Here is a 26,941-nt window from a genome sequence, read left to right as displayed (position 1 = left end):
CCAGACGCTCCCTTTCATCAGAGCTGTTCTGGACACAGTGCAGTTTTAGGCTTATCCAACCAAACGGTGAGTACAGGATATTCAGGCTATGATACTGATGGGTCGGCCCCTATCCTGGATTTCAGTGAGAATGACTCTGACGTACACCTTTCGACATCGAGACAGGTGCTGCCTATCTCTCAAGGGGAAGAGCGTCAGCAACCACTGGCTGACAAGAATGTCACTCCAACAAGTACAGTGGTCTCCATAAGGAGTGGATCGTCTAGGCGGTCAAGAGCCGCATCGTCAGGGCACATCTCGCCCATAAACCTATCGCCACGGTGGTTGGAGAGTCTTAACAAAGCACCTGCTTCTCCAGACTCTCAATACTCGCGGATGTATTCACCATCAGCGTCTCTTCTGAGGACACCATTGCCAACAGCGCGTACGGAACGGGCTCGTTCTACGTCTCGCCAGTCTGCCACTAGGCCTCGGCGTACTACAACAAGATCTAGGAGCAGGTCACGCTCCCAGAGAAGATCAAGGTCAAGATCGCGCCATCACAGAAGGTCTCCTTCTTGGTCCACATCATCGAGGTCTTCCATAAGAGGTTACTCCCCGACTCTGACGGATTCTCCACCAGCTAGAGTTTCCCCAGTGGACGACATCACAACTTTCAAGGAGATGCTACTCAGGGGAGCACAAAAGCTTAATATTGATGTCCCAGAACCTTCAACCTCCTCCTCAGTAATCTTTGAAACCCTGCAACACAGGGCGGTTTCAAAGAAGTTGTTACCGCTCGTGCCTGGTCTTCTCCAGCCAAACATGGAGACTTTTTTAACGCCAGCAAACCTCCGTTCAGCTCCCGCTAGGATCTTTAAAAAATACAAGGCCCCTGATCAAGATCCTCTGTTTCTCAGGGCTGATCCACCCCCAGACTCAGTCATATTGGCCGCAGCCCGCAAGACGCATTCAGTGGCGTCATCCTCTACGGTTCCACCGGACAAGGAGAGTAGACACCTGGACTCTCTGGGGAGGAAGATGTGTGGCACGGCGGCGTCGATGATGAAGGTCTCCAGCGCCTCAGCACTCCTAGGCAGATATGATCGGTCACTCTGGGACTCGCTGAGCAGATTTGCAGAAAAGCTGCCTAGAGAGGACAGGCAGGACTTTCAGGAGATCCTTCAGGAGGGAAGTCTGGTGTCCAATCAGATCATCAGTGCAGCAGCAGACGGTGCAGACTTGGCAGCACATGGTTACCCGCATGGGGTTTGTGCGAGAAGATCTTCCTGGCTGAGGCTCACTGGATTAAAGCAGGAAGCGCAACAGCTTATTATGAATCTTCCGTTTAATGGAAACTCGCTATTTGGAACCCACATGGATGATGAGATGGCACGTATGAAGGCGGAGGTCGACACCATGAGGGCAGTGGGCCTCGAGAGAAGGAAAGACTTCAGGTGAAGATACAGGCCTTATGACAGGCACCCGTTGCAACAGAGGGTTCAAACCCGTCATTGGTCCCAGAGACCACAACAGAAACAAGGGCATCCCCTATTCCAGTCTCGCAAGGCTACAAGAGACCGAGGATCAAGCAGACCTCAGCAGTCTACCCCCAAAGCCCCCGCAAAACAATGAGGATTCGCTTCCCTTAATACCGTACACCACTCCGGGAGGGGAAGTATCACAGCGTTCACTCACGATTGGCATGGCATAACAAAAGACAAATGGGTGCTGAACATTGTATAGAGTGGATACTCTCTTCTTTTCCGACAACCTCCACCTCATTTGCCACCAACCAAGTCGAGACCTGCTCACATGAGCTTATTACGCAAAGAGGTTCGCGCTCTGATTCAGAAAAAAGCGATAGAAAAGGTGCCAGCCGCACAAAGAGGAAAGGGGGTATACTCCTGCTATTTTCTAGTAGCAAAAAAGGGTTGGGAAGGAGTCTTCAGACTGATTCTAGACTTGAGACTGCTGAACAAATACATAAGGAAGCAAAAGTTCAGAATGCTGGCTCTTCACCAGATTTTCCCTCAACTGCATCGAGGAGACCGGATGTGCTCCATAGATCTGCAGGATGCGTATTTTCATATCCCGATCATTCCCAAACATCGGAAATTCCTACGATTTGTGATAGCCTCCCAACACTACCAGTTAAAGGTGCTTCCTTTCGGCCTAAAATCTGCCCCTCGCGCATTCTCCAAGTGTGTAGCAACGGTAGCGGCGCATTTAAGGAAGCAGAAAATCTTCGTTTACCTATACGACTGGCCTCTCCGGAACAAGCGAAAAAGCATCTAGACATTGTGCTCAGTGTTTTCCGATCTCTAGGTCTACAAGTCAATTTCCAAAAGTCCATCCTCATCCCAACACAAACCCTCCACTACCTGGGAGCAGTACTGAACACAGAGCTCGAAAGAGTGTATCCTTCAGAGGAACGACTGTTATCAATAAGAAGGAAGTGTCAAGACCTTCTGGGTTCCCCCGCGCCTACGGCCCGTCAGGTGACATCTCTGCTGGGCTCCATGGCCTCTTGCATTTTCATTGTCCCGAACGCCAGGTTGCATATGAGACCTTTTCAAGAGGCTCTAGAAGAAAACTGGAATCAACACACAGGCCACTGGGAGGACAGAATGCTTCTTTGGGTAGGAGCGCGGCAATCATTACAATGGTGGATGCGCAGACATCACCTATCAGTAAGAGTTCCGTTTCATCATCCAGTCCCGTCTGACACACTAGTAACGGATGCATCGCTGCTGGGCTGGGGAGCTCATCTGGGTTCCCTTCAAGCTCAGGGCTTGTGGTCCAGCAAAGAGAAGTCGTACCATATCAACCTGCTGGAGCTCAGAGCGGTCCATCTGGCTCTCAAATCATTTGCTCCATCGATTCGGGGGAAAGTCTCTCCTGGTGCAGACGGACAATACGACGACTATGTATTATCTGAACAAGCAAGGAGGGATGAGATCCCGGCCCCTATCTCGGGAGTCTCAAGCCATTTGGCATTGGCTCATAGCGAGGGGAATGTCTCTTACAGCAATTCACCTTCCAGGGCAGCAAAACGTGAAGGCGGACTTCCTAAGCAGAACCTTTGAGGACGCCCACGATTGGGTTCTTCACGACGAGGTCGTCGAAGACATCTTCGTTCAATGGGGTCAGCCTCAGTTGGATCTGTTTGCAGACGAGGTAAACAAAAAATGCCCAGACTTCGCGTCCAGGTTCTACCGTACGCGGTCTCGAGGGAATGCCCTGTTGATCGACTGGTCAGGGATATTTCTCTACGCTTTTCCTCCGATTCCCCTGATACCAGCGGTGATAAACAAACTCTACAGATCCAACACCAGAATGATTCTCATAGCCCCGCAATGGCCTCGTCAGTTCTGGTACACGGATCTCCTCAACCTGTCAGAACAACCGCACAAGAGACTGCCGTGCAGACCGGATCTCCTTTGCAGGCTGGGAGGCAAGATGCTTCATCCCAACCTTCCCTCTCTGAGCTTGACGGTATGGCTCCTGAATTCCTGCAGTATGGGCATCTAGGGTTCTCGCAGGAATGCATGAACATCTTAAAGGAGTCCAGAAGGCCTTCCACGCGCCGCTCTTACGCGTTCAAGTGGAAGAGATTCTACATATGGTGTCGTCAGCAGGGTCAGAATCCTATTCTGGCTCAGGAGGAGGTCATATTGTCTTACCTGCTCCATCTGGCGAAATCAGGTCTGCAAGTGTCATCTATTAAGGTACATTTGTCTGCCATTACAGCCTATCGTAAGTCACCTTCTCAGGAATCCTTCTTTACAATGCCAGTAGTCAAGGATTTCTTAGAGAGTTTGAAGAAGGTTTTTCCACCCATTCGAAAACCCTCACCTCCGTGGGAACTGAACATAGTATTATCTAGACTCATGGGCCCTCCTTTCGAACCTATCCACAAAGCTTCTTTACAACACCTTACGTGGAAGACAGCTTTTCTCGTAGCCATTACTTCGGCGAGGAGGGTCAGTGAGATTCAGGCTTTGTCCTCCAAGGAACCGTACACGGTTTTCCATGAGAATAGAGTTGTTCTAAGAACTCATCCATCATTCTTACCGAAGGTGGTGTTGGATTTTCACATTAATGAGACTATTTCACTATCAACTTTTTTCCCCAATCCGGATACTCCGGCGGAGAAAGCTTTGCACTCCCTGGATTTGAAAAGAGTGCTAAAATTTTACCTGGATAAGACCAAATTGATTAGACGATCTCACCACCTGTTTGTAAATTACAGTCATATGAGAACAGGCGATGCAGCCTCAAAACGAACCATATCTAGATGGATAGTTTAATGTATTGTTACTGCATATCAATTGGCTAACAAACAGTTATTGGCTAGGCCGAAGGCTCATTCGACAAGAGGAAAAGCGGCTACTGCTGCCCTCCTTAATAATGTTCCAATCTCTGAAATCTGTAAGGCTGCTACATGGAAATCTGTGCATACATTTACTATGCATTACTGTTTGGACTCCGATGCCAGAGCAGACGCTCAAGTTGGGCAAGCGTCTCAGAGAAATTTGTTTGCATAGTGTATGTCTTTTCCTGCACTTCTATTAGACAGTCCACAGGGATAAGGGATGGGCTTGCTAATCTGTTCGTGTTGTCACCGTAAAAAAGTACTGACCTAAGTGTAAACCAACTGTCACCTCTCCTTCACCCCTGAGGCATGGTGGGATACTGGAGGTGCTCAGGTTCTTAAAGGCACGGTGCCAAATTTTGTGGTTCTGCTGTATTAACCTGCATGCAGCCTATTGGCTAATAATCCTCCATTGTTTTCAATGTAGTTTTTCTCTTTTTATCAAACTCCATAGAAATAAAGCATTTTAGTCTGTTTATCAGTATAGTCTGCATTGTTGTTGTGCACATGTATACATGAATCTGGTATGAAAATGGTCTACTAAAAAATGCTATATTTTCCATGTATTTTTCATACTTATGCATGTGTGTTTTAAATATATGCTCCGGGATCCCCGCACGAGGGCGGGAATATTCAATGTTTATGACTTTGATGAGGATACCCCTGGAAGAGAACTAGGATTTACAGGTAAGTAACTTATCCTTCCTTACCAACCAACCCATTCTTCCACCCCCTTTCTAGAGACAATGACTTCCCTTTCAGGGCCCTAGTTTTGGCACACCAGTGGTCAGTGTTCTTCATGGCTCTGCACTTCTGACATGGAAAGTCATGAAAAGAAACTGACATTAGCTCTCCGGGGTGACATTTATATAGGACCCGCAATGTTATATCCGGCACGCACAATGACGGATACGGAGCCGACCAACGCCACCTGACGGCACGCAGGTGTACTTGTCGAAAAAAATCTCCGGATCCAGACTGACGCCTGGGGGAAATTCGAAGGAGAGGAATCTGCAACTAGAATATGACTGTACGAGATAAGGCATTACTGAAGGTAAGTAACTTGTTTGTTTGTACTTACCATTCCATCTGTATCCTTCTTCATTCTTTTATTTCATTTCACTCACATTCCATCTTCTTTTTGATCTCCTTGAACTTCCATCAGTATCTTCAGTCCTCCTTACTATTCCCTCGCTTCATGAATTCAGATTGTTCTACCTTTTGCATCAGTATTTTTGATTGCCACTACTTTTTTTCATCCCGGATGCTCCTTATAATCCTGTCTACTATTCTCTTCATATCTTCTTCCCATTGTTCTTTCAATTTCCTCACATTTTCTTCTCTCTGATTCATTATCACTCTCTTCTCACTGATCCTTCTAAACATTCCCTCAGTGTATTTGATCTCCCATACTGTTTCCTCAATATTTCGTCTCTGGTCGTGCTTTCAGTCCAACAGTAATTTTTATCTGATCCTCCTTATTGTTCTCTCATGATCTTCTTTCTGTTCCCCCTTGAAGTTGTTTAGTACCTTCTCTTATGTCTCTTAGGATCATCCTCACAATTACCTTTGTATCTTTTTTCGGACTCTCCTCTCACCTAGTGTTCTCTTTAAGATCTACTTTGCTAGCTCCATAGGACTTCGCCTTTAAAATCTCTCATGTTGTTCTCTCAGTATTATGTTTTACAAACATTGTTAGACTTGCCAATCTTTCTTACCATTATGTTGTTCTTCAAGTATATCAGACCTTTCGTTTACGGTTTGGCTTTCATATATCCATGGCCCCAATCCCACAGTGTTTTTCCGGAACAATGTATGACTTTTTCGTAGATGAATCTTACAATAATGTATTCGTATCACTATGCATAGACGTTATCATGTCCATGCTGTCCTTGCACAATTTGCCTTGAGGGCTCTGAATTGCAGCATTTTATGTTTTTTCCATCTTAATTCCTAGTCACCTGTTAGATGTTCCTTGGTCTTTATGTAGGTGCCAACCTGGGATTTCAGCATAGTGCTTCTTCAACTGAACATCACTGTCTTAGCAGTTCTCTGTAGATTCCTGCCTTCAACCCTTTCCTTGCCTTGCTGCGTCTGTTACGTGAACTTCACCCGACCACACAGTCCCTTATCTAATCCCAACCTTTGGTTCCGCTCTAGGCATTCACAGATTCTTGAAGGACACAGTGAAAAACTGCATCAGAGATGGATTTGTACAGACCATTCGTGGGAGGCGTCGGTACCTGCCTGCGATCAAGGACCCGAGCCATCACATTAGAGCGCACGTAAGTGATCTGTACACCACTAGAACAAGAGTGGGGTCCTCTTGGACAGTGGACTCTGTGTGCGTTGTTTGCTGAGACAAGTAGTCTGGTAAAAGAGTGGAGTGTTGTTGTTTTGGACACTGGTAAACTGCACTGCTCCAACTTCAGACTGGTGTTTGCAGCTTAAAGAAAGGAAGCACTGGCTACTAGTACCCAGGTGGAGCAGTGTCTGAAATTGCAAAGGTTGAATTATTTTAATGAAGGATAAAAGAGAATCTGTATAGCACATACAGTAGTGGTGGCATCACCTGACACCGTTACACATAGCTACTGGATATGTCTTTATAGTATTAATGGGGTGTGACTTGACAGTATCCCAAGGCAGATGTATTGAACAGGGGCATTACATAGTTACCCAGTGCTTCTGTATTTATTGTAGTAATGGGCTATCATAGTGGTTCCTAACCTTTTGACTTCTGTGGACCCCCCCACTTTATCATTAGAGGAACCCGAGGACCCCCACTGAATCATTATTGGAATCCGGGGACCCCCCCCTTACTAAGCCATTACTGAAAGCTGGGGACCCTGGCATAAACATTGTCAATGATTTGAAATGCAGAACAGTACACAAAAAATGCAGAAACAAGCATCAATCAATCAAGAGTTTGTTAAACGCAACTACTCACCCGGGAGGGTCTCAAGGCGCTGAGGGAGAGGAGGGGGCTTGGAGCGTCCATCAGACACTAATTATAACACAATTTACTTACTTTGCAAGTAAATATAAATAAAAAAATAATTTTAGTTGGGAGGTTTGAGCTTTTTTACATTCAGTTGAAGCCACACATCGTCCATACTACATTCTGTTTGATGCACCTGCACCGCTCCCAGAAATCGATCTGAGGATACTAATTTAATTTTTAGCCTCCATTTACAAATTCCTTGACATTTATAGTACCTTTTAAAAATGTTCATTATACATTTAGCCCCTTTATTGATATGCACTTTATTAATCTGTTAATATTATTTACTTTTCTAAGCAGTCACAGACCCCCTGCGGAGGCTTCCCGGGCCCCCAGGGGTCCCGGGACCACAGATTGGGAACCACTGGGCTATCACTTACCACAGTTTCCCTGGGAAGTTTAATAAGTATATTAGTGGGAGCACACATGGCAGATACCCATAGCTGCTGTTGTTATTGTATTAGTAACCTTGCACAGTTGCAGATAGTTTCTGTAACTGTTATATTAATGTGTCATCTCCTGGCATAGTCAACCCACGCTGCTCGAATGTGAGTATTATTGAAACACACTTGGCACTGTTACCCGTGGCTGCTGTATTTATTGTAGTAAATGTGACTTGACCTATACCCGTGAGGGCTTCGCTCGGCACAGTTACTCATGGTTCCTGCAGTGACTGCTAAGAAAGACATGACTGCATGTAGTGTTCGGAATAAGCACCCATTAGAACAAGGCTGTGCACCTTTTCCTTAGGCAGAGCGTCAAGCCGTGAACACCACTGTGCAGGGCTCTGCTGCGGATATTGTGAAAATGGCGACAGTGAACATTCAGAAGCGGCTTGAGGAGACATTCCCTTCAGTTGCCAAGTCTCATGGACACTTGGAGAGCATGGTCAAGATTGATCGGACAGGTATGCAACTCCATTTATTTCAAGTAGCCATTTTGCCATTGCATAACTTAAACTTCTGCAATGATAAAAGCTTTGCAATCAAATAAATCGATATATAATGTAAACTTCATAATGACTTAAAGCGGGCATAGCTTGTCATGGACCCCACCATCTAAACGTACTGCTTACCTGTGTTTTGCATAACAAACTTCACCTAATAGAGAAAAGCAAAGCAGGACTGTAGGCAGTGGGGAGGTCAGAATATTAGAAAAGAGAAACTGTTTTCCTTGGCTTGCATTTGGTAGCTTGACTCTAGCAACAAGGCTTTCCTCATATAAAATGTGGCTTGTAGGTGTAGTAGTGCATCCAAATTAAAAAAATGTAACAACCTAAATATCCACACATTGTTGAATATAACCTGAAAATGTAATAAGGGAGTGAAGTCACATATTAGGAAAATTGACAAAAAAGTTAAAAGGTTAATATGTTGTTTAAAAAACAAAAAACTAAATTAAAATTGACCAAAAGCAATCCAAAGTTTGAATTCAGTGAGAAGTATGGCTTACGTTCAAGTCAACGAGTTGAACCATGCTGACTTCTGCTTTGAAGCGGTGTACTGCGTTGGTATCTTTTCAGAAGGTCTGGAATCTCTGTCTAGAACACTAACAAAATAATAAAGTTACTTACTTTTTTAATGCTATTTCTGTTATATAATCTATCTGTCCACAGATTCCTCACCAAATTTCCCATTCTTCCCTTTCTGTTCAAGGACTCTAGCCATTAATAAGATCCCAAGTCATAATATGCACACTAGTCACACCAGTTTACTTTTGGGGCTCTGCATCTGGGGGTGCGGACACTCTAGAAAGCAGCTGATATCAGTGTGTTGTTTCCAGAGCGGAACGTATCGTGCCCCCTACTGGCATGTAGGGGTACGGCTGCAGAGTTTCCAGAATCCAGTCTGATGCCTGGGGAATATTCAAAAGGTGGGGAATCTGCAGCTACATAGAGTCTCTACCAGAAAGAGTGTTGCTAAAGGAAAGTAACTTGTTCATCCCTGCTTGGGCCATGCAGTCCGATATGTATCTTTTTAAAGTGACTTATGGCAATTTGGAAATAAAACCTATGTCCTTTTAAACACAGTACATGTAGCTGGCCCTGCTTAGTAAGCAAATGCAGAGGTCAAAACACCCAGCCCCTGCTGATGTTAGTCAGATGTCTAAAATTGTAGATGTTTTTTTCTGGAGGAAAAAAGACTCTTGTAAATGCTTCTTCTTCCTTTAACATTCCTAGTAAAAAAAATAAGGGCCAGATGTTTTAACATTAGGAATACCTATTCCCTAATTGTGATTCTCTACGAATCGTAATTAGGAAATCGGTTTTCCTAATTTATTAAACTCTTTTGAGTGTCATTAACTATTTCTAGTGGGTCGCAAATAGACCTGCCTCATGCATATTAACAAGGTAGGTCGCAATTAATTTGCAGCCCATTAGGAATCCTGCCATCACAGGGACGGTGGCCTGCTGAGGCCAACAGACCACCATGTTTGTGATTGCTTCTTAATAAGCAATTCTTTTTATTTATTTATTTTAAATGCAGCCCGTTGGGTGCATTAAAAAAAATGAAACTTTGCAGTTTAATTTTTTGCCTGCTCTTACAAAATATTATTTACGTTCTTAAAGGGTAAGGGGTCCCTTGGGGGTTCCCGTCCCCTTTGACAATGGGTTACCACTAGTTTTAAACCGGTGATAAAGTATTACTGTTTTGCAACCGGAATTCGGTCGCAAAACAGTAATACATACCATACCGATTCAGTATTTGGAAGGGACGCCCTAAACACGCCCGTTCCAAATACCGAACTGCAAATGCAAAATGTGATTCTGTAAGAAGTTACTGAATCTCTCTTTGCATTTTCTACATTCGAAAAAATATTTTTCAATGCTTTGTACATCTTGCCCTAAGTCTTTTACTATAGGTAGGTGTATTAGCAATGACATTTGCTTGACAGAATAGCTAACCCTATGGTTAAAATCACAAATTACAGCCACTACCAACTAGCATCTTGAACACTTACTCTGCTGGGGATGCATGTGCATCTCTTCCATGGATATTTTGCCAAACTGCGAGCACCTCAACTTTTGGAACTTATCATTTTGGACCTTACATTTCATATTCCTTAACTGGCAAAAGTGTAATGGATAACATGAATGTAACATCACCAATACTGCTGATAAACAAGCTCACTTGTGCACTGTGAAATAGTGCAGAGCTAATCTAAGTTTCGCAAAGTTTGTATGCACTCTGACAAAGAAGCTCACTTTACTAGTCTTGTGGGCACACAGCAGTGAAGGAGTTGAAGATTACATGTGGCCTTTCTCCTTAAATGAAGGATAAGCCTGCTATGGCTTTGTAACAAGGCACTGAGATATCTAAGCAGTTTTTTAAATGTGTCTTACATTTTGCAAGCATAATTATAGCACAAAGATTCGTTGTTAGGGAATATTATCAGTGTACTGGCACAAAAAAGGGTGTTTTACCCACTTAAACATATATTTCACTTGTTATTAATATTATAAGCTGGTTGATCCTGGATAATACTCCTAGCTGCCCTCTCCACACCCATATTGCTCCTCTGTCACCCAGCTGATGTCTGCGTTATTTAATTTATTTTGACGTTTTATTTAGCTTGCAACAGACCCCAAAGGGGTGTCAGAGCACTGCCCGAGGAGAAGTGGTAACAGAAATGTGTGATTACCAAATATTTCACACTGCAGATCAAACACAGCAAATGCAGAATTAGTAAATATGCATATATGAACTTGATAGTGTACTCAAGGTAACAAAGGAAGCGGCAACATGGGGCCGTATATACAGTGGGAGAAAGTAGAAGGATATAGACACTGTTTCCAGAACATCAAAAGGGGGGGTGGGCTCCCTGACAGCAGCCTTTATGGAGTTCAGTCACCCAGCAATTGGAAGAGTACATGGATGCAACTGAGCCTCCTGCTGCTAGAACCTTATATATTAATATTAGGTTTGGGATGTTGCCAACAGGACCATTTACAGCGATATGAGTTGTCCATTTTGTCCTGAGACCAAGGAGTGTATAGATCATATCCTGTTTTTTGGCCATCATACCATGCTTGCAGGAGGATGTGTATCCAGCTGCTGTGTCGCAATGTTGGGTGTTAGGGGCTATAGAGATGTATCAAGGAATCTTAGATCTAACTCAGCCCAAGCTATTGTTTTTGCTGTCTCCCGGTTTTTATTGTAGCCTTAGATCCCGCCGTAGCGAGCTATACCAGCCATTAAAGGCCCGCTCCACCGGTTTCGACTCAGGCTTTTAACAAGGGAGCGGGACTTTAATTGCCAGAATAGCCCAGCTACAAAGGGCTAAAAGGCTATTAGAACATTCTGCCTCTAGATGGCAGGATGTTCTAATAAATAAAACAAAACAAAGTCCTCACAAGCCGGTCAGTAAAAGCCCAGAGCACTCCATTGTCTCCAATGGAGCCCCCATAATTCCGTGTTCTAATATAAATGTGGAAATGTAGACTGAAAATGATTGATCAGTTGTTACCTGATTAGGTTTGGTGGATTTGTATTCCTCTGTGTCCCTATTTTACAATTCATGGCTATTATATTTTTATTTGGCACTACCAGGACCAAGAGTTATTTGCTGAAATTCATGAACCTACATTCCTTTTAGTAGCCTAAACGGTTATCCTTTTATGCTGCTATTTCCTGTTATTTGTCTGGATTTATTTTTATTATTATTTATTCAGATGATTTTAATTGTTTTATTTTATTGATGTATTTTAACTTATGTGCTTTTATGGCAAATTTGCCAAATAAAGAATTGAATTGATAACAAACAGAAAATGCAGAATTTAATAGATATGCAAATGTGGACTTGAAAGGTAACAAAGAAAGGGGCCACTTGGGGCATTATACACACTGAGAAAAAGTAGAAGGATTTAGACACTAGTTCCAGAACGTCAAAAGGGATAAACAAAATGACCAGAAGAGATAGCACACCTGCTGCGGACTCTCATTCCTGGCCAGTTGCTTGAGAGCACCTGGACACCAGGCACGAGGATGGATCAGCACTTCTCATCTCTCTCATTCAATGACTGTCCCAGCCCTCTTGGAAGGTAGCTGCACGGGTGGAGGAGGATGGGATGAATAGGGCCGGACAGAGTGGAGTGTGGGTAGTGCTGCTTCATCTTTTTCTGCCCCGTCTGTTGCTGATCCTGTCCTACCCCTTCCCTCCCCTGCCTGATAAGCATTCAGCTGCCCTCAGGTGGGGGCATCACTGGTTGGTACTGCCCACCCACCTCCTGTCCTGCTCATTGTCCATCTGAGCCCATCCCTCTCTTTCATCCGGTTGATTCACCCCTCAGTAACATTGGTGAAGTTTGTCAGTAATCATATGTGTTTGTTGGGGTGTTTTTGACATGTACGGTTTAGTTTCATCAATTTGTTTCAAGGCTCTGTTTTTTAAAGTTACTTTCTTTAAATGGTCACTTCTGACATTCTAGTTATGGGGACCTCTGTCATGTGGATTCCAGGTGTCCCAACTTAACTTCCGCTGCTCTGGGCTCGCTCCTTACCACGTGTTGCACTCTACGGTTTGAAACCTGAAAATGAGTCCTGCCTCAATGCTCATCGCCATCAGGCGGCCTTACTAACATGGTCTACTGTTTTCTTTATCTTGCAGGGAAGTTAGAGCGAAGGCGACTTAAAGGAATGTTGCAGCCCACCAATGGAGCATTCTTTATCCTGCAGCTTCACGATGAACTTATTTACGAGGCTGCAGAGGATGATGCTATTCAGGTACAGGCTCAGGTCTCACCTACTGTCTTGCTGTGAATGCATCACAGTTATCGCCTTCATATTACTGCTAAATTGTTTATGCTCACGTGTCTTCTTAAAGCCACTTTACAGTGCATTAGTGTTCTGTTGCCCCCCAGATTAATGAAAGAATTGCATGTTCTATAAGCGGGAAAAGCACAGAGATATTGAAATTGTATCAATATTCAAATATCTCCAGTCATTTTTGTAGTCAACATGAAAAGTTATTTTCTCACAAGCCAGTGGTCCAAACTCAGAAAATTCAGCCAGCCAACATTTGTCATTCCAAGGCAGCATCTTATCCTTTCAAAATCCTCTCTTACAATAATGAAAACAACATTTAAGTATGATCCATTTTAATCTTGTGCTCTCAGGTTGTGTAGTCTGGTAGTTTTGGTCAATTCGGTGATCTGGGTACACCCCAGCAGTGCCGGGTGGTGTCTCCTCTCCTGGGTCTCAGTATGGATAGCAACTTATCAAGGAGCTGCAGAGACACTGCTGCTGTCTGAGGGAGGAAAACACAAGCGGCTTCCTCTTCACTGTGTTGTTCAATCCTTCAGTCTTAGAGGGCCTTGGGGCTCTTGGAGCTATTAACAATACGAGGAATCCCTTTTGAGTAGGAAAGTGATTTGTTTTTCCCCCCTCTACCCAAACTTCTCCTAAACTTTTTTTAGGCCTTCCTACCAACAGAGTTAGCTGTCTGGCAAGACCTCTTGTTACCACCACTCTCCTCACTTAGCATGTATGTGCGCTATCAAGACCTCTTGTTACCAGCTATGTACGCTATCATACACATACAGAAAGCGGCTTTTGGTCAGCCTTTGGCTTGTGTGGGTGAGCACCATTCGGGCACTGTCTACATGAGCTGTCTCTCACATTCTGCACCAGTCCACATTTTGCGAATCTGTACCTTTCCTTTTTTTTAATGCTTTCTTTATAGATTTTCTTATGTTGGTAACTTTACTGTTATTATTTTTTTTGTCTTATGAACAGTTTCCTTTTAGTACTTATATGTCCAAACATTTCTAAAGTGCTTGCGGCTTTTAGTGTTGACAGCGTATTGCGTATAAAATAGTGCACCCTTAGCCCCAATCGAGTGAGTCAGAAGGAATCTGCAGCTGCTCTCTCCTTCCGCTCTTATACTGCCTGCTGAGACGCGTTACCCATCAGTCCCATTGATACTGTTCTTCTAGGGGTGCAGGGCCAAGGCTGCCCTCGTAGCCACGCCTCAGCCTTAGCATTGCCGGCACATATCTAGCTATCTAACCTTGAGCTGGATGCAGCCTGATCTTGTCGATGCAGAAGGCCAGCAGCCAATGTCAGAGGCTGCCGGATTGGGGGCGCTTGACTCTCCAGGCGGCCTTGATCTCAGCTGCCATCTTGTCCATCAGGCAGGGCTCTTTGTTCACTCGTAGTCCGATCTCACCTTAGGGGGGGAAAGGAGGCGATGGACACAAATATGCTGCGTCCACATCTCCTACATCAAGGCAGATTAAAAGGTACTGGGTGCAGCCTCCTAAGAAATCGACCGCCATGTTGGCTCCGCCAGCCACGCCCTCCTTTTCGTTAATGTTAAGGCTGGTTTCACCTGTGTCGTCTGTTGCTTCTCACCTTTCTTAGCACCATGATCCACAGGCACAGGCACATACTGGCAGTCTGACCTGCTCGATAGCTCTGATAAGTGCTTTAATAGTGCCTGGCAGAGGCACGGTACCTGGGCATAGGTCCACCATATATGCAAGCAGGTGCACCTAAGGTTACTCTTGACCATATCCTGTTTACTAACCGAGGGGTTAAATATGCTCTATTGATAGAGTAGTAATATAGTGACTTAAACTTAGCATGTCTACTAATTGAACCAGTTAGCATATATACTGCTACACTTTGTTTCTTAAGTTTGCGCACCCAAATAATTCTCACCCCCTCCCAATTCTCTTCCCATTATTTATACTATGTTTGTTTGGAAAGTCTGGCCCTTCGGGTTGGGTGACCAGGTTTTGAGGAGCAAAAACCGGGACATTTCAGACATAAAAGAAGGACTAAAGACCTTACTCTCCCTTTTATATCTGGCACAAACACATTAACAAGACAAGACTACATATATAAAATAAGCTATGGCTTGAACTCCCACCCTCACCTCTCTCTGCTCCCCATTCCGTCTCTCTTCTGGGAGCAGACAGGGGACTGTGTTGCCTGAAAGTAACAGATACATTACTGTAATTATTTTATACTTTGTAGGTGTCTTTAACTTATGCTTCCCTAGATGCTCTCACCTTTGTCCCAAAAACCGGGACATTTATTTAAAATTAAGAGAAGCGTCGAGACACCAGGACAGTCCTCTAAAAACCGGGGCTGTCCGGGGAAATCCGGGACGTGTGGTCACCCTACCTTCGGGGGCATAAAGCTTGTCGCCAAGAGTGCGTATGTGAGAGTTAATGGTACCTGTGTCCTACTTGGTGCAGAAATGTGTGAATCCTAACAGTCGACTACTCATATAAACGTGTTCCAAGATGCAGGTCCTACCCTGTCAGGAGGTCGCTGAATGACACGGTGTATCCGGGAGGAATCTATAACCTCCAAGCAAGGCCGGACTGGGAACCTAAAGCAGCCCTGGCAATGTTGTCAGCCCAGAGGGAAGAGCGCCAAGCACTGCTGCTTCCGTTACTGGGGGCAGAGTTCGCAGCACCGCTGCAAAACCGGCCCCCACCATCCCAGCCCACCGGGAAAATGTCCGATGCCCTCTCCGGCCCGGCCCTGCCTTCCAGTTTAGTTTTATTAACCCAGACCTTGGGGATGCTTGCCCAATCTTATTGTTTTACTGATGGTTTATAAGGGCAAGGTGTCCAGTCTCAGTGTTTAGATCAGTTCCTCAGGCTGTAGACGTGTGGCCGCATATTGGAAAGCAAAATAACAGCAGCGGAAGTACGGAAGCCGCATGCCTCCCTCCTGCCAGGGCCACTTTAATGTCCTAAGAATAGGGTGACCAGATCTTGAGAACCAAAAACCGGGACATTTTGCAAAAATAGAAGAAGGACTGCAATGTTACATCAAGGGAGGGGCTCGGAATGACAGCTCTCATCAACACAGGAAGACAGAAAAGCCACTAAAGAAATAAATAAATAAAATGCAATTTTTGAACCCAGCATCAAACCTGTTGGTTAAATAGCTTACTTATAACAGCTGCTAGTTAACACAGCTTTAGAACACCTAAAAAAGTGTCTCTCACTGTTTTCAATCGGACCCCTCTAAAAATGGGACATGTGTCAAATTGGCAGAAATCTGCCGGGACAGCTGGTGAAAAACCGGGACTGTCCCGCAAATCCGGGACATCTGGTCACCCTACCCAGTGGCGTAGCGTGGGTTGTCAGCACCCGGGGCAAGGCAAGTAATTTGCGCCCCCTAACCCGTGGATTTAGTCTCTTCCAAGATGTTGCGCCCGGTGCGGCCGGCCCCCCCTGAACCCCCCACGCTGCGCCACTGACCCTACCTAAGAAGTATTCACGCACTACCGTCTTCCTAAAGTAATTATGTTAATGTTCCATCTATGTGCTTAAAGTAGGTGCCCGGTATATACATTGGCCTCTGCTACACGACCTATAACACCCTGGAAGTCGGTATCATTTTACTTCATACCGGACGACCCTGAAGTGACATAGGGCCCTAGCACCTGCCAGCAATTAAGCCAAATTCTTCTTGACTATTTCATCTGAATAATGGCTTCTATAAGTACACAGATAGTTGTAGGGCAGTGGTTTTCAAACTTGCTAATGCCGCGCCCCCCCAGTGGGGAAAAAATAGATCCCCCCCAACCCTGCCCCCAGAATTTTTCATAACTATTCTATTAAGTTGACCCCCCCCCCCCCCCACCTTTTGCCCCCACATGAAGAGTGTCTGTCAGGCTGAACAAAGGTCAGCCTGACAGTCACTCTCCATGTTCAGCTCAGGGAGCTAGGAGCAGACATGCACGATTTGCGCAGTCTTCTGGCTGCCTGAGCTGAACTTTGCTGGGCTAAAGAGGTCACAGCTCCTATGGGTGTGACCTCTGCTCAGCAAAGGTGCCTCGAGGCCCTCCTCTGGTGACGAGGAAAGTGTCACCAATTGACACTCTCCCTGGGCGCTTCAGATTTAAGCCCTGAAGTGCCCAGGGCGAGTGTCAATCAGTGACACTTCGTCGCAGAGTGGGGTGGGGTCAGCAGTCTCACTGACCCCATCCCTCTCTGTGACGAGGCTGGGACTGCTGCCTTCCCTCATTGGCTGACCTAGGGTCAGCCAATGAGGGAAGGCAGCAGTCTCAACCCTCATGGGACCTGGAGGCTGAAGGTAAGTGTGTGTGTGTGTGTGTATGTGTGTGATGTTTTAAATTGAATGTTTGGTGCGCGCGTGCATGTATGAGTGTTGTTAATGGATGTGTGTGTGTGAAAGAATGAGTGTGTGCGATCTTTCAAAATTGTTCGGTGCGTGCGTGCATGTTTGAATCGTATGAGTGTTAATGGATGTGCGTGCGTGTGTGTCTGTGTGTGAAAGAATGAGTGTGTGTGTGTATTCCGCCCGCCCCCCTCCCTCCTGAAGCTGCCGGCCGCCACTGCTTTAGCCCCCCCCCTCAGTGGGCCCGCCCCCTAGTTTGAAGACCCCTATTGTAGTGTGTTATCCATTCCTGCTGTAGAGCATCAATGCCGGTGCCCAGTAAGCGGTACAAAGTCGACTTTGATTCAGTTGAAATCCCATAATCAATGCCAACCCCGTCATTGGGCCATACATTGCTGGGAACACCTTAACAGGGTCTTGAATAATCACCAGGACGACATCCGCATACGAAGATACAATATGGTGTTCCCCACCGCACTCCCTTTTTTTCAGCTGCAATAGAGAATCAATACCCAACACAGAAGTGAGCTGCAACAAGGGGATCCCCAGTCTTGTATCCCTGGAGGTTAACCTTCTTTAGCATATTCTGTCTTTGGCCTAAACATTTGCTGACACATCAGTGTAGAGCAGTGGTCTCCAAACTTTTTAATGCTGGGCCCCCTAATTGAAAAATAACAATCATTGGGACCCCCCGTCAGAATTTTCCACAATCATTTTATAAAGATGGCACTGTTTAAATATGTCTAGACCTATTTAAACATTGCAGTTAAGTACTGTTACCTTTTTAAAGATGCAATAACATGCTTCTGCTTAAAACAAAGCCCTGTTATCTGTATAATGCTTCTTTTGGCTAGAGCTTGGCAACTAGATGACATTCATGCCCTCCTTTAGTGCTAACACTTGCAGCACAAGTTCCTGCGCTGTCCTGTGCTAAGGGGCACCCTCACAAGGATGGGCGTTTTACTTGACGCTGTTGGACCTGGCCCATTTTGTAGGGTTATCCCCAAACCTTTTGCCTTCTTCCTCCTATTTTTTCTGACCTGTTTTTGTTGGCTTTAGGGCTCCGGGCACTTTACCAGTGCTAAAGTGCATATTCTCTCTGTCTAAATTGTATTGGTGATTGGTTTATGAGCAATATTGGCAAATTTGGTTTACTAGTAAGTCCCTAGTATAGTTCACCAGTTGTGCCCAGGGCCTGTAAATGAAAGGTTACTAGTGGGCCCGCAGCACTGATTAAACCACCCACATGGCTAGCCCTACAAACATGCCTCAGGACTGCCATTGCGGTGTCTGTGTGTGTGTGCAGTTTTAAACTGCCATGTCAACCTGGCAAGTGCACCCGCTTGCAAGGCCCAAGCCTTCCCTTTTATTACCTGTAAGTCACCCCTAAAGAAGGCACAAGGCAGCCCACTGGGCACGGTCCAGTGTCTAGGACATTTACTGATGCATTTCACATGTCCTGACAGTGAAATATTGTTACATTCGGTTTACACTATTGCATGGCCTATCTCTCCCGTAGGGTAGCATGGGATTGCCTTTAAACATCTTTTAAGTGTAATTTCCCATTGGGAACAGATAAAGGTGTGGGGTTTGGGGTCTTTGAACTCACAATTTAAAAATTCATCTTTGGGCAACGTTGGTTTTTGAACTGTGAGTTTGAAAATGCCACTTTTAGAAAGTGGCCATTTTCTTGCTTAACCATTCTGTGCCACTGCCTGTCTGCTGAATACATGTCTGGGTCAGGTTGACAGTTGGGCTGTTTGTGCATTCACTCTAGATAGTCACACAAAAGGAGCTGAGGTGTGCCCCACATATCCTGATAACTCATCACCAGGCTGATGGGTCTTCTTGAGCTACAGTGGTGGAAGGAGCTGACACTGGCACCTGAATAGGGCTGTCCCTGTCCTCACACAAAGCAGTCTCCGACCCCCTGGAGTGTGTCTGCGGCCAGGGTAGGGGAAAGGCAGGGTCTTGTGCACTATAAAGACTTCTCTTTGAAGTTTGCCTACCTCAAATACAGATATGGGTATAAGTACTAGACCTCTGACACCACATAGAACACTTCTGAACTGAAGACATTCTGCCAGGAAGAAGAGCTAGATGCAGTAGACTGCCTGTTGCTTTGTTATGCTGGCTTGCTGCTTCTGTCGTGGGAGTGAAAGGACTGGACTTGGCTTTCTACATCCTGCTTTCCAAGTTTCTCTAAGGGTTTGAACTGTGCTTGCCTCCTGTTAAGAAGTCTTAGGGCCATCAAAGACTTCACCTGCCAGCGCCTGGGCTCCCATGCTGAGAGTCCTGACTTGTCAAGTGGTACTAAATCCAGTTTCTGGGCCCTTGTAAGTAAGCTGTGATGCACCCAAGAAGAAACCAAGCACATCGACTCCAGAGCGACTTTAAACCGGCACCACTCTCTGACTTCACGCCGCTGCCTGCACTGGGGCCGTGGTTCCCAATGAAGGCAACAACCGTGACCTGCAACACAGGCCTGATGCAGCGCCTCAGAAGTCCCACCACAGCGTGAGTCCTGGGAACTGTCTCACCGATGTCCATGACATCTGACTCCGCCATAGCACCTCTGGCCCGTGGTGTGATCAACACCGCAAAGTTGACGCCTGACATCTCGACCTGCTAGAATCATCAACCCTGCCTTGTTGTAAGTAACCGATGCCTCGCCACTGATGCTGCATCACATTCCCTGCACCCATAAGGAACCAACACCTCACCTCCCCGGTAGCAGTAAGGAACCGACACCGGACCAGCGACGCTTCACATCCCAGACTCCATGCAGTGTCTTTGTTTCCTCCTCGTTTTCCAAGGTACTGTACCTAGGTCCATGTGACTCGTGACCGACCCACACTCCCTCTCGAGTGGCATCAGACTGTTGTGAGCGACTCAGTCAAGACGCGGTGATAGCCCCAGTTGGAGCTATTTTGCTTCAAAGGGCTATACTAAGATTTAATCTTTGAAAATGTGTATATTTTCCTGTGTATGTGGGAATTTTGGCGTTTTGGTCTTGTTTTACTCAGTAAATATTGTCTATTTTTCTAAACTGGTGTGGATTCCTTTTGTGGTGTTTTCACTGTTATTGTGTGTTAGTGTGTGTGTACAAATACTTTACACTCTGTGATAAGCCTGACTGCTCAAGCCAAGCTTCCAAGGGGGTGAGCAGGGGTGATCTTAGCTCTGTGGCACCCTTACCCTGACTGAGTGAGCGTCCCTCCTTGGACAGGGTGCATACCACTGCCAAGCAGAGACCCCATTTCTAACAGATGCCTAGACCATTAACCTAATCCACAGCTGTGGTGGGGAAGGGAGCTGTAACCAAATGTACCTATGCAATTAAAATAGAAGAGAAACGAACCTCCTTACCTGAAGTCATCTCTGTGCACCTGTAATGGTGGCCCTCTTGTGATCCTAATAACGACTCGCATACATCCTCTAACATTTCCCTGACTCACAGCTCAGTTTCCTTGTTTGTAGTGTATGGGTCTTTAAGCATTATGTCCCAGGCTTTCAACATACTGCAGTGCTTCCTTGTGGCAGTCAAAAAACTGCCTTTTCCCATTGTCATTTATCTACAGTGTTGCTGGTGGCAGAAGAGCATACAGTACACCCTTTTCTCTCAGCTGGCACTTGAGTCCATCAAATGTTCACCTTTTCTGTTGGGTGGCCAAGCCATAGTCGGAGTGAAAAGAAAAATAAATCCCACTATGCATAATGTCTTTATGTCACCCAGCTAGAGCCAGAAGTTTGACCTTAACCCGGTCACTATAGAGCCTAATCATAATGTTTCACAGTGGAGACGCTGTGTTGGTGTCCAGCCCATTTTGATTTGTGAACAGGGACAGCAAGAACTGTTCCAGAAAGAGTTCAAGAATTTGGATCTATGTTCTGTCGGGTAGCCCAAGTAAATACATGTTATTCCTTCTGGAACCGTTTTCTTGGTCAGTGAGTTTTTCATTGTGAAGTTTCACTGTGCTATGTAACTCTATCAGCTGCCCGGCATTGTTTTGGGTTTCATCCTATACATCTGAGATCCTTCATTCTGCTTTGTTCATGTGATCTCTTATTTTATCTATTTCATGATGCAGCAGTGTTACATCAATCTCATATTGGTTGATTTTTCTCTGAGATGCCCTTGTTGCTTGTCAGTATGAGTAGCTTCAGGTCTGGATTGATTGGTGTGGTGTTAGAGCGTCTCACTCTGTACTCTGATCTGGGGTTCCCATTGATGAGGGGTGCGCCATTCATGCCAGCCTGTCTCTTATAGTGTTAAGGTTGATGTGATGGGGAGTCCACTTTTTATCCAGCATGTACTCCACTACTATACTGCCCCATCGGTTTAGTAGGATATTAGATTGAAATTTGTTGGTGCATGCTTGCATTTTCAGACCAAAAATATAGAGTGCGAGACAGGAGTCTTTAAATTCATATAATAATAGCACCAGTCATCTCTGATTCCCTGCGATAATGCCACAGTCTTTGATGGCCAGGTGGGCACCCTACATGCACACTATGCGGACCTCGCTACAACAGCAAGAGGGAGGCCTCAGTATTAATCAGCACTGCACAGTCACCACAGTAAAGGTGGCTGACAGTCCATTCCTGCCATGGGGGCACCCACTGATCACTCACCAGCTGTAGGACTGTCTTCAACCCATGGGGAATCTGCGCAATTGACCTGCCCCAGGCCTTGGCTCCTTGTACTTGGTTATTTTTGCCTGGTCACAGCAGCGTCTGCCTCTAAAGCTTCCACTAGCTATACAGTCTGTCCATGCCATCGGCCCCCTCAGCGTCTTTCTGCGCTATCAGTTTAGCCCCAGATGGTCCTTGCGACTGAGCTCAGCAGCTCTGCAACCTGCAGCCACATGCATCAGCAAGCACCTCTCCCCACCTTGCAGTCAACAAACCATTGCCTAATTGTTCAGATTCTCGACGAACCCAACCAAACTACAGTTCTTCAGTCCCCCACCATGTATCCACGTCAGAGTAGGGAAAGGATTATATTGTTGCAGCAGGGATGTACTGCAATGAGTTCGGCATTGTGATAGAGGTGCTGTTCATTGCATCCGCTCAAGCGACCATCTTGGCTCCTCTTATAATTTGTGAGCTCCAAAAAGTGAGTTTATAAATGTTAATGCAGGAAATGTACAATTCCAATACCGCATAAATCTCCATTTACTCTGCCACTGTCTTCATTGTGCTCACTCGGTCCTTGTGGCTGTCCCTATAAACGCACTTTTTATTTTCTGCCCTAAAAGAATAGGATCTTTCATCAGCCCGTCATTTCCAACAAACAAAATATTTTTGGGAATGTTATGTTATAAAGATGTCTGTAGTGCATGGTTCCCAATAATATGAATTTGCAGCATTAAATATCATGACAGAATAGCAAACAGAAAAAAAGCACATCAGAGAAAATGAAGCTTGCAAAATATATTTCATACAGAAAACCCTGAAATAAAATATTTAGAAAATTCATTATGGATTACGTACCCACTACCATACATAATAAGGACTTTGCAAGTCATAGAGGAGTTCCTTGACCATATAGAAGAACAAGGCAGATGATCACACCATCAGTCTTCCCATACACTGTTTAAATGCTTTCTTCTGTTACATGGAAGAGGTAAAATGTTGGGAGACATGAATCTGTAGGGCAAAAATTAACATACTAAAAAGCATGTAGATATTTGTTGTTGAGACTATTCGAATAATTTTAACGTAAATCAGATTTTAAAACAACTTAAGCTTAGAATGTATAGAAATGTGCAAAGGGATTCTCTTTTTCCTGCAATTACCTAAAGTGTGCAAAAAAATAAAATAAAGACAGTCATAAATATCTCCTTTCTGCTGATCACTGGACATATAAAAAAAAAAAAGATCAGAAGAAAAGCGTAAACTGCAGCTCTAATTATGTTCTGTGTTCTGCCTCTCACTTAAGCAACTGGCTCTGGTAGCAGGCGTTGTGATGTCAGAACTCAACTGTAATAATGTATTGCAGCTGTGTAATTTCTGCATTAAAGGCAATTAGACTTAACAAGCTGTCTGCAATAAGGAAATTAGGGGCAGGAATGTATACAGGGATTGAAGGCTCCATTGTATTACAAAGAAATATGCATGGAAAGCCAAAACAATGCTTCTCAAAGACAGAAAACCAATCCACACATACCAATCACACACCTACACATACTATACATATAAGCACACAGACTCCACATACCCCAACCACATGCACACAGACACAAGTGATTTCACAATAATCACTTCATCCATGCAGCTCCTATTGCATAAATTCCAGTATTTCCAATTATTCATCTTTCCGTTTTGCAATCACAATATAATTTTTGCCTTCTTGCCAGAGAAAGAGAGATCAGTTGACTTGATGTCCTTAAGTATTTTGGATCACCTGCTGTCACCTTGCCAGGGAGACTGTTGAGTTTCACTAGCCTCTGGAAGCACCAAAGACCTCTTCCAAATGTCCACATAACATCTGACGTTTAAGCTTTGGAGGTAAAGAGAACTTGGTTTCAGTAATGTACATTTCTGAAACTTCGAGGATGATGATAATGAAATAGTTTATAGTTCTTAAAGCCACAGGTATAGTCGATTGGCTGGCCAATTGAGAAATCAGGATATTTACAGAGGCCATCGTGACTGGGCAGAGAGACTAACTCTTCCTGTGCCCCTATTTCCCTTCAGGGGCACAGGAATCTCCCAGTTTCTATACAGGCCAGTCACCCTGGTTTCGCTACCCGCAAGCAAAATTAGGGTGTCACCGCTTTTTGACTGGGTGGGTGTATCCTTCCACTGCTGCCTTCTGACCTTGTGTTGCATGAGGGACTCATTTATCTCTCATATGTTGTGCCTTTGTGCTCCCTCTGATCCAGTCCGACACCTTCCCCCATCCTCTGTTTATTAAATAACGAGCCACGCAATCCTGGGAAACCCCCCTCCCTTCCATAATGGTGTGACTTGTGGGGCTTTTATCAGGCTCTGGCACCCAGAATCCTTTGCAAACCTCAAAATTTGGCCAAAAAAAAAACCTTTTCCTCACATTTCGGTGCTGCAAAGTTCTGGAATCTGAGGGGAGCCACAAACTTCTTTCCACCCAGCATCCCCCCAAGTCTCCTACTAAAAATGGTACCTCACTTGAGTGGGTATGACTAGTGCCCACAACAGGAAATGCCCCAAAACACAATGTGGAATCATCACATTTTCCCAAAGAAAACTGACCTGTTTTTTGCAAAGTGCCTAGCTGTGGATTTTGGCCTCTAGCTCAGCCAGCACCCAGGGAAACCTAGCAAACCTAACTAGATCCCTAGGGGAATCCAGAATAGGGTTGTCGCGTAGGCTCTCTTTATTCTAATGAGACTACTGAATTTTGAGCAGCAGAATCGCCCGCTGTGTGGGAGACTTAGTCGAACCCACTGCTGGTGACACCTGTCGCTCCAATCAAGGATAGGGATGACTGGGCAGCCGAGCACATGACATATTTGGCTTCTCAGGGAAGTTGTAGTCACTCAGGTCACATCCGGTTCTCTCACTTACAATTCAGTCTCGTATATAAATGACAAACAGAAGCAGTATATGTTTCAATAATGAGTTTTAATAAAACGACTGCATCTTAGATATCAAAGCGTGTGCTGCAATAACCAGGACGACACAACATGACAGTATTAAAATTGTGACAAGAAGAGTGAAGCATAAGAACAACGCTATCATATTGTCACTATTGTCAATGGACTAATCCCTACCTAGGCTAGAATAGAGCACAACATGATAAGCTCTAAGTCTGCCATTCAGGTTCCTGTGGGAAGACATCAACCCCCATACCTGAGCAAAGGCCTGCGCTCTGCGTTAGCATCTGTAGCGAAGCATTTGGCAATCAGCATACAGTCGTGGTTCCCTGGCTGGAATCTCCCTCTAACATGTAAGGAACAAGGAAGTGTTTTTATAATAACACCGCTGATATTCTGAGAAAGTGTCCCTACGTAAAGATGTGTATTTTCTACGAATGTTGGAGACTAAACTTCTACCACGTTCACTGGCAATGTACTGTGCTGTAGCCTTGGAAAAAGCACAGAGTGATCAAGAATGTCTTGTCTGAGAACAGAGTGCTGGCCTAGGCAAAAACAGTTAGATAGACGGAAATAAAACAAGACCGTAAAAATGGTTATTGTAACAATAATAAGATGAAGCTGAATAAAATATATCTAGGTTTAAGTGCACAGCGGCCTAGTGTGTTAAAATAACGTGCATGGAGCTATAACTAAAATGGCTACACAACACCCTGCCCTTGTCGGTTGAAGGTTGTTCAAAGCCAAAAATATTTTAAAAATTGTTGCTAAAAAGCTCAACCTGAGATATATATTAAAGCAATGTCAATGATGAAAAGCCGAATGGACACGTAAGCATATAAAAGGACAATTTAAATCATGAGCATGTGGCATAAAACTGAATCTCAAAAGGCAAAGTCAATTTTGAAATGTTCCAATCGATTCTGGGACCGTAGAGGACAGGAGATCTTCCACTTCGGCCGATGTTAAAGTTGGAAAGTCATCGCCAAGAAGGATCAAGGAGCAATTGTGTTCCGTAGCCTCAGCCAAGGCGGCATTCCGTGGTGTGCCCAGTGATGAGTCTTGAGCTACATCCTCTAAGAAGGGCAACTCATAAGTAGCTTCTCGTAGCAAATGCAACCTCAGTGCTCATGTCCGGTAATGAACCCTCAGCGAGAACATCAACAGATCAGCGTCCAATGTAGGCAAGCGCTGCGCCGAAAGACAAACTTCCAGTGCATGTTTGAAAGAGCACCAGAGGCACCGAAACACAGGCTGCACACAACGCAAGACCGGACTGAATGACAAAGACCAGCCACACTCCAATTGCTCCAGGAGTGTTGCTCCAAAATACTGCATCATGCGTTCACAACACAGCTGCGCTGATGGGAGCGCCGTCATTCCTCCTCGTTGCGGCGGGACAGCCATTGCGCATTAAAAATAGCAACAGCAAGATGACAGCTAATAAAGCCAAAGTTATCGGAAATCCCCCAAAAATACTAGAGAAAATTGAGTGGATTGCTGATAGTATCAAACCGAATACGGAGGAGAAGGTGTGAATGAAACCAGAACCAACAGCTTTGAAAAAATGTGCGATTCCAGTGGTAGCTCACTAAAGTATCTCGGAAAGTTTGTATTTAATAGGGACTGTATCTCTGCCGACGACCTTGCCACCTGAAGTGCGTAGGTCTCGTGCGCAGATGTAAGGGCCACATGCTTTTGAAACAGTAAAGCCTTGAGTCTGCTCAACTTGTCAAAATTCACATTTGAAGTAGCGTTGTGAGGCCAAATGTCAGATACCTCTTTAATTTTAGTTGGGGGGAAAGAGTACATTCCCGCAGCATGTAACAACCTTAGAGACCGAAACAATGTAAACTATTCCGGCTCGCATGCCACAACAGTCTTCACCATTAAG

General features: G+C 45.0%; 1 protein-coding gene and 1 long non-coding RNA gene across 3 annotated transcripts in view; one reads left to right on the top strand and one right to left on the bottom strand.

The window, feature by feature from the left end:
- The window catches only part of LOC138248800 (uncharacterized), a 96,565-nt gene extending 73,457 nt beyond the window's left edge, over positions 1 to 23,108 (bottom strand). The window contains exons 1-2 of the long non-coding RNA XR_011194643.1: positions 22,964 to 23,108; positions 8,814 to 8,909 (exon numbers count right to left, since the gene is read on the bottom strand). This is a non-coding gene — a long non-coding RNA (uncharacterized lncRNA). The remainder of the gene's footprint in view (positions 1 to 8,813; positions 8,910 to 22,963) is intronic.
- The window catches only part of POLQ (DNA polymerase theta), a 367,236-nt gene that overhangs the window by 315,604 nt on the left and 24,691 nt on the right, over positions 1 to 26,941 (top strand). For both annotated transcript variants that reach the window (XM_069202712.1, XM_069202711.1), the window contains exons 28-30: positions 6,518 to 6,642; positions 8,112 to 8,268; positions 12,969 to 13,084. In XM_069202712.1, coding sequence (XP_069058813.1) covers positions 6,518 to 6,642; positions 8,112 to 8,268; positions 12,969 to 13,084 — 398 coding nt within the window. The remainder of the gene's footprint in view (positions 1 to 6,517; positions 6,643 to 8,111; positions 8,269 to 12,968; positions 13,085 to 26,941) is intronic.

The sequence above is a fragment of the Pleurodeles waltl genome, chromosome 8 (genome assembly GCF_031143425.1).
Source record: "Pleurodeles waltl isolate 20211129_DDA chromosome 8, aPleWal1.hap1.20221129, whole genome shotgun sequence".
Classification (NCBI taxonomy): domain Eukaryota; kingdom Metazoa; phylum Chordata; class Amphibia; order Caudata; family Salamandridae; genus Pleurodeles; species Pleurodeles waltl.
Note: the sequence above shows the minus strand (reverse complement) of the source record. Positions and strands in the feature narration are given on the sequence as shown.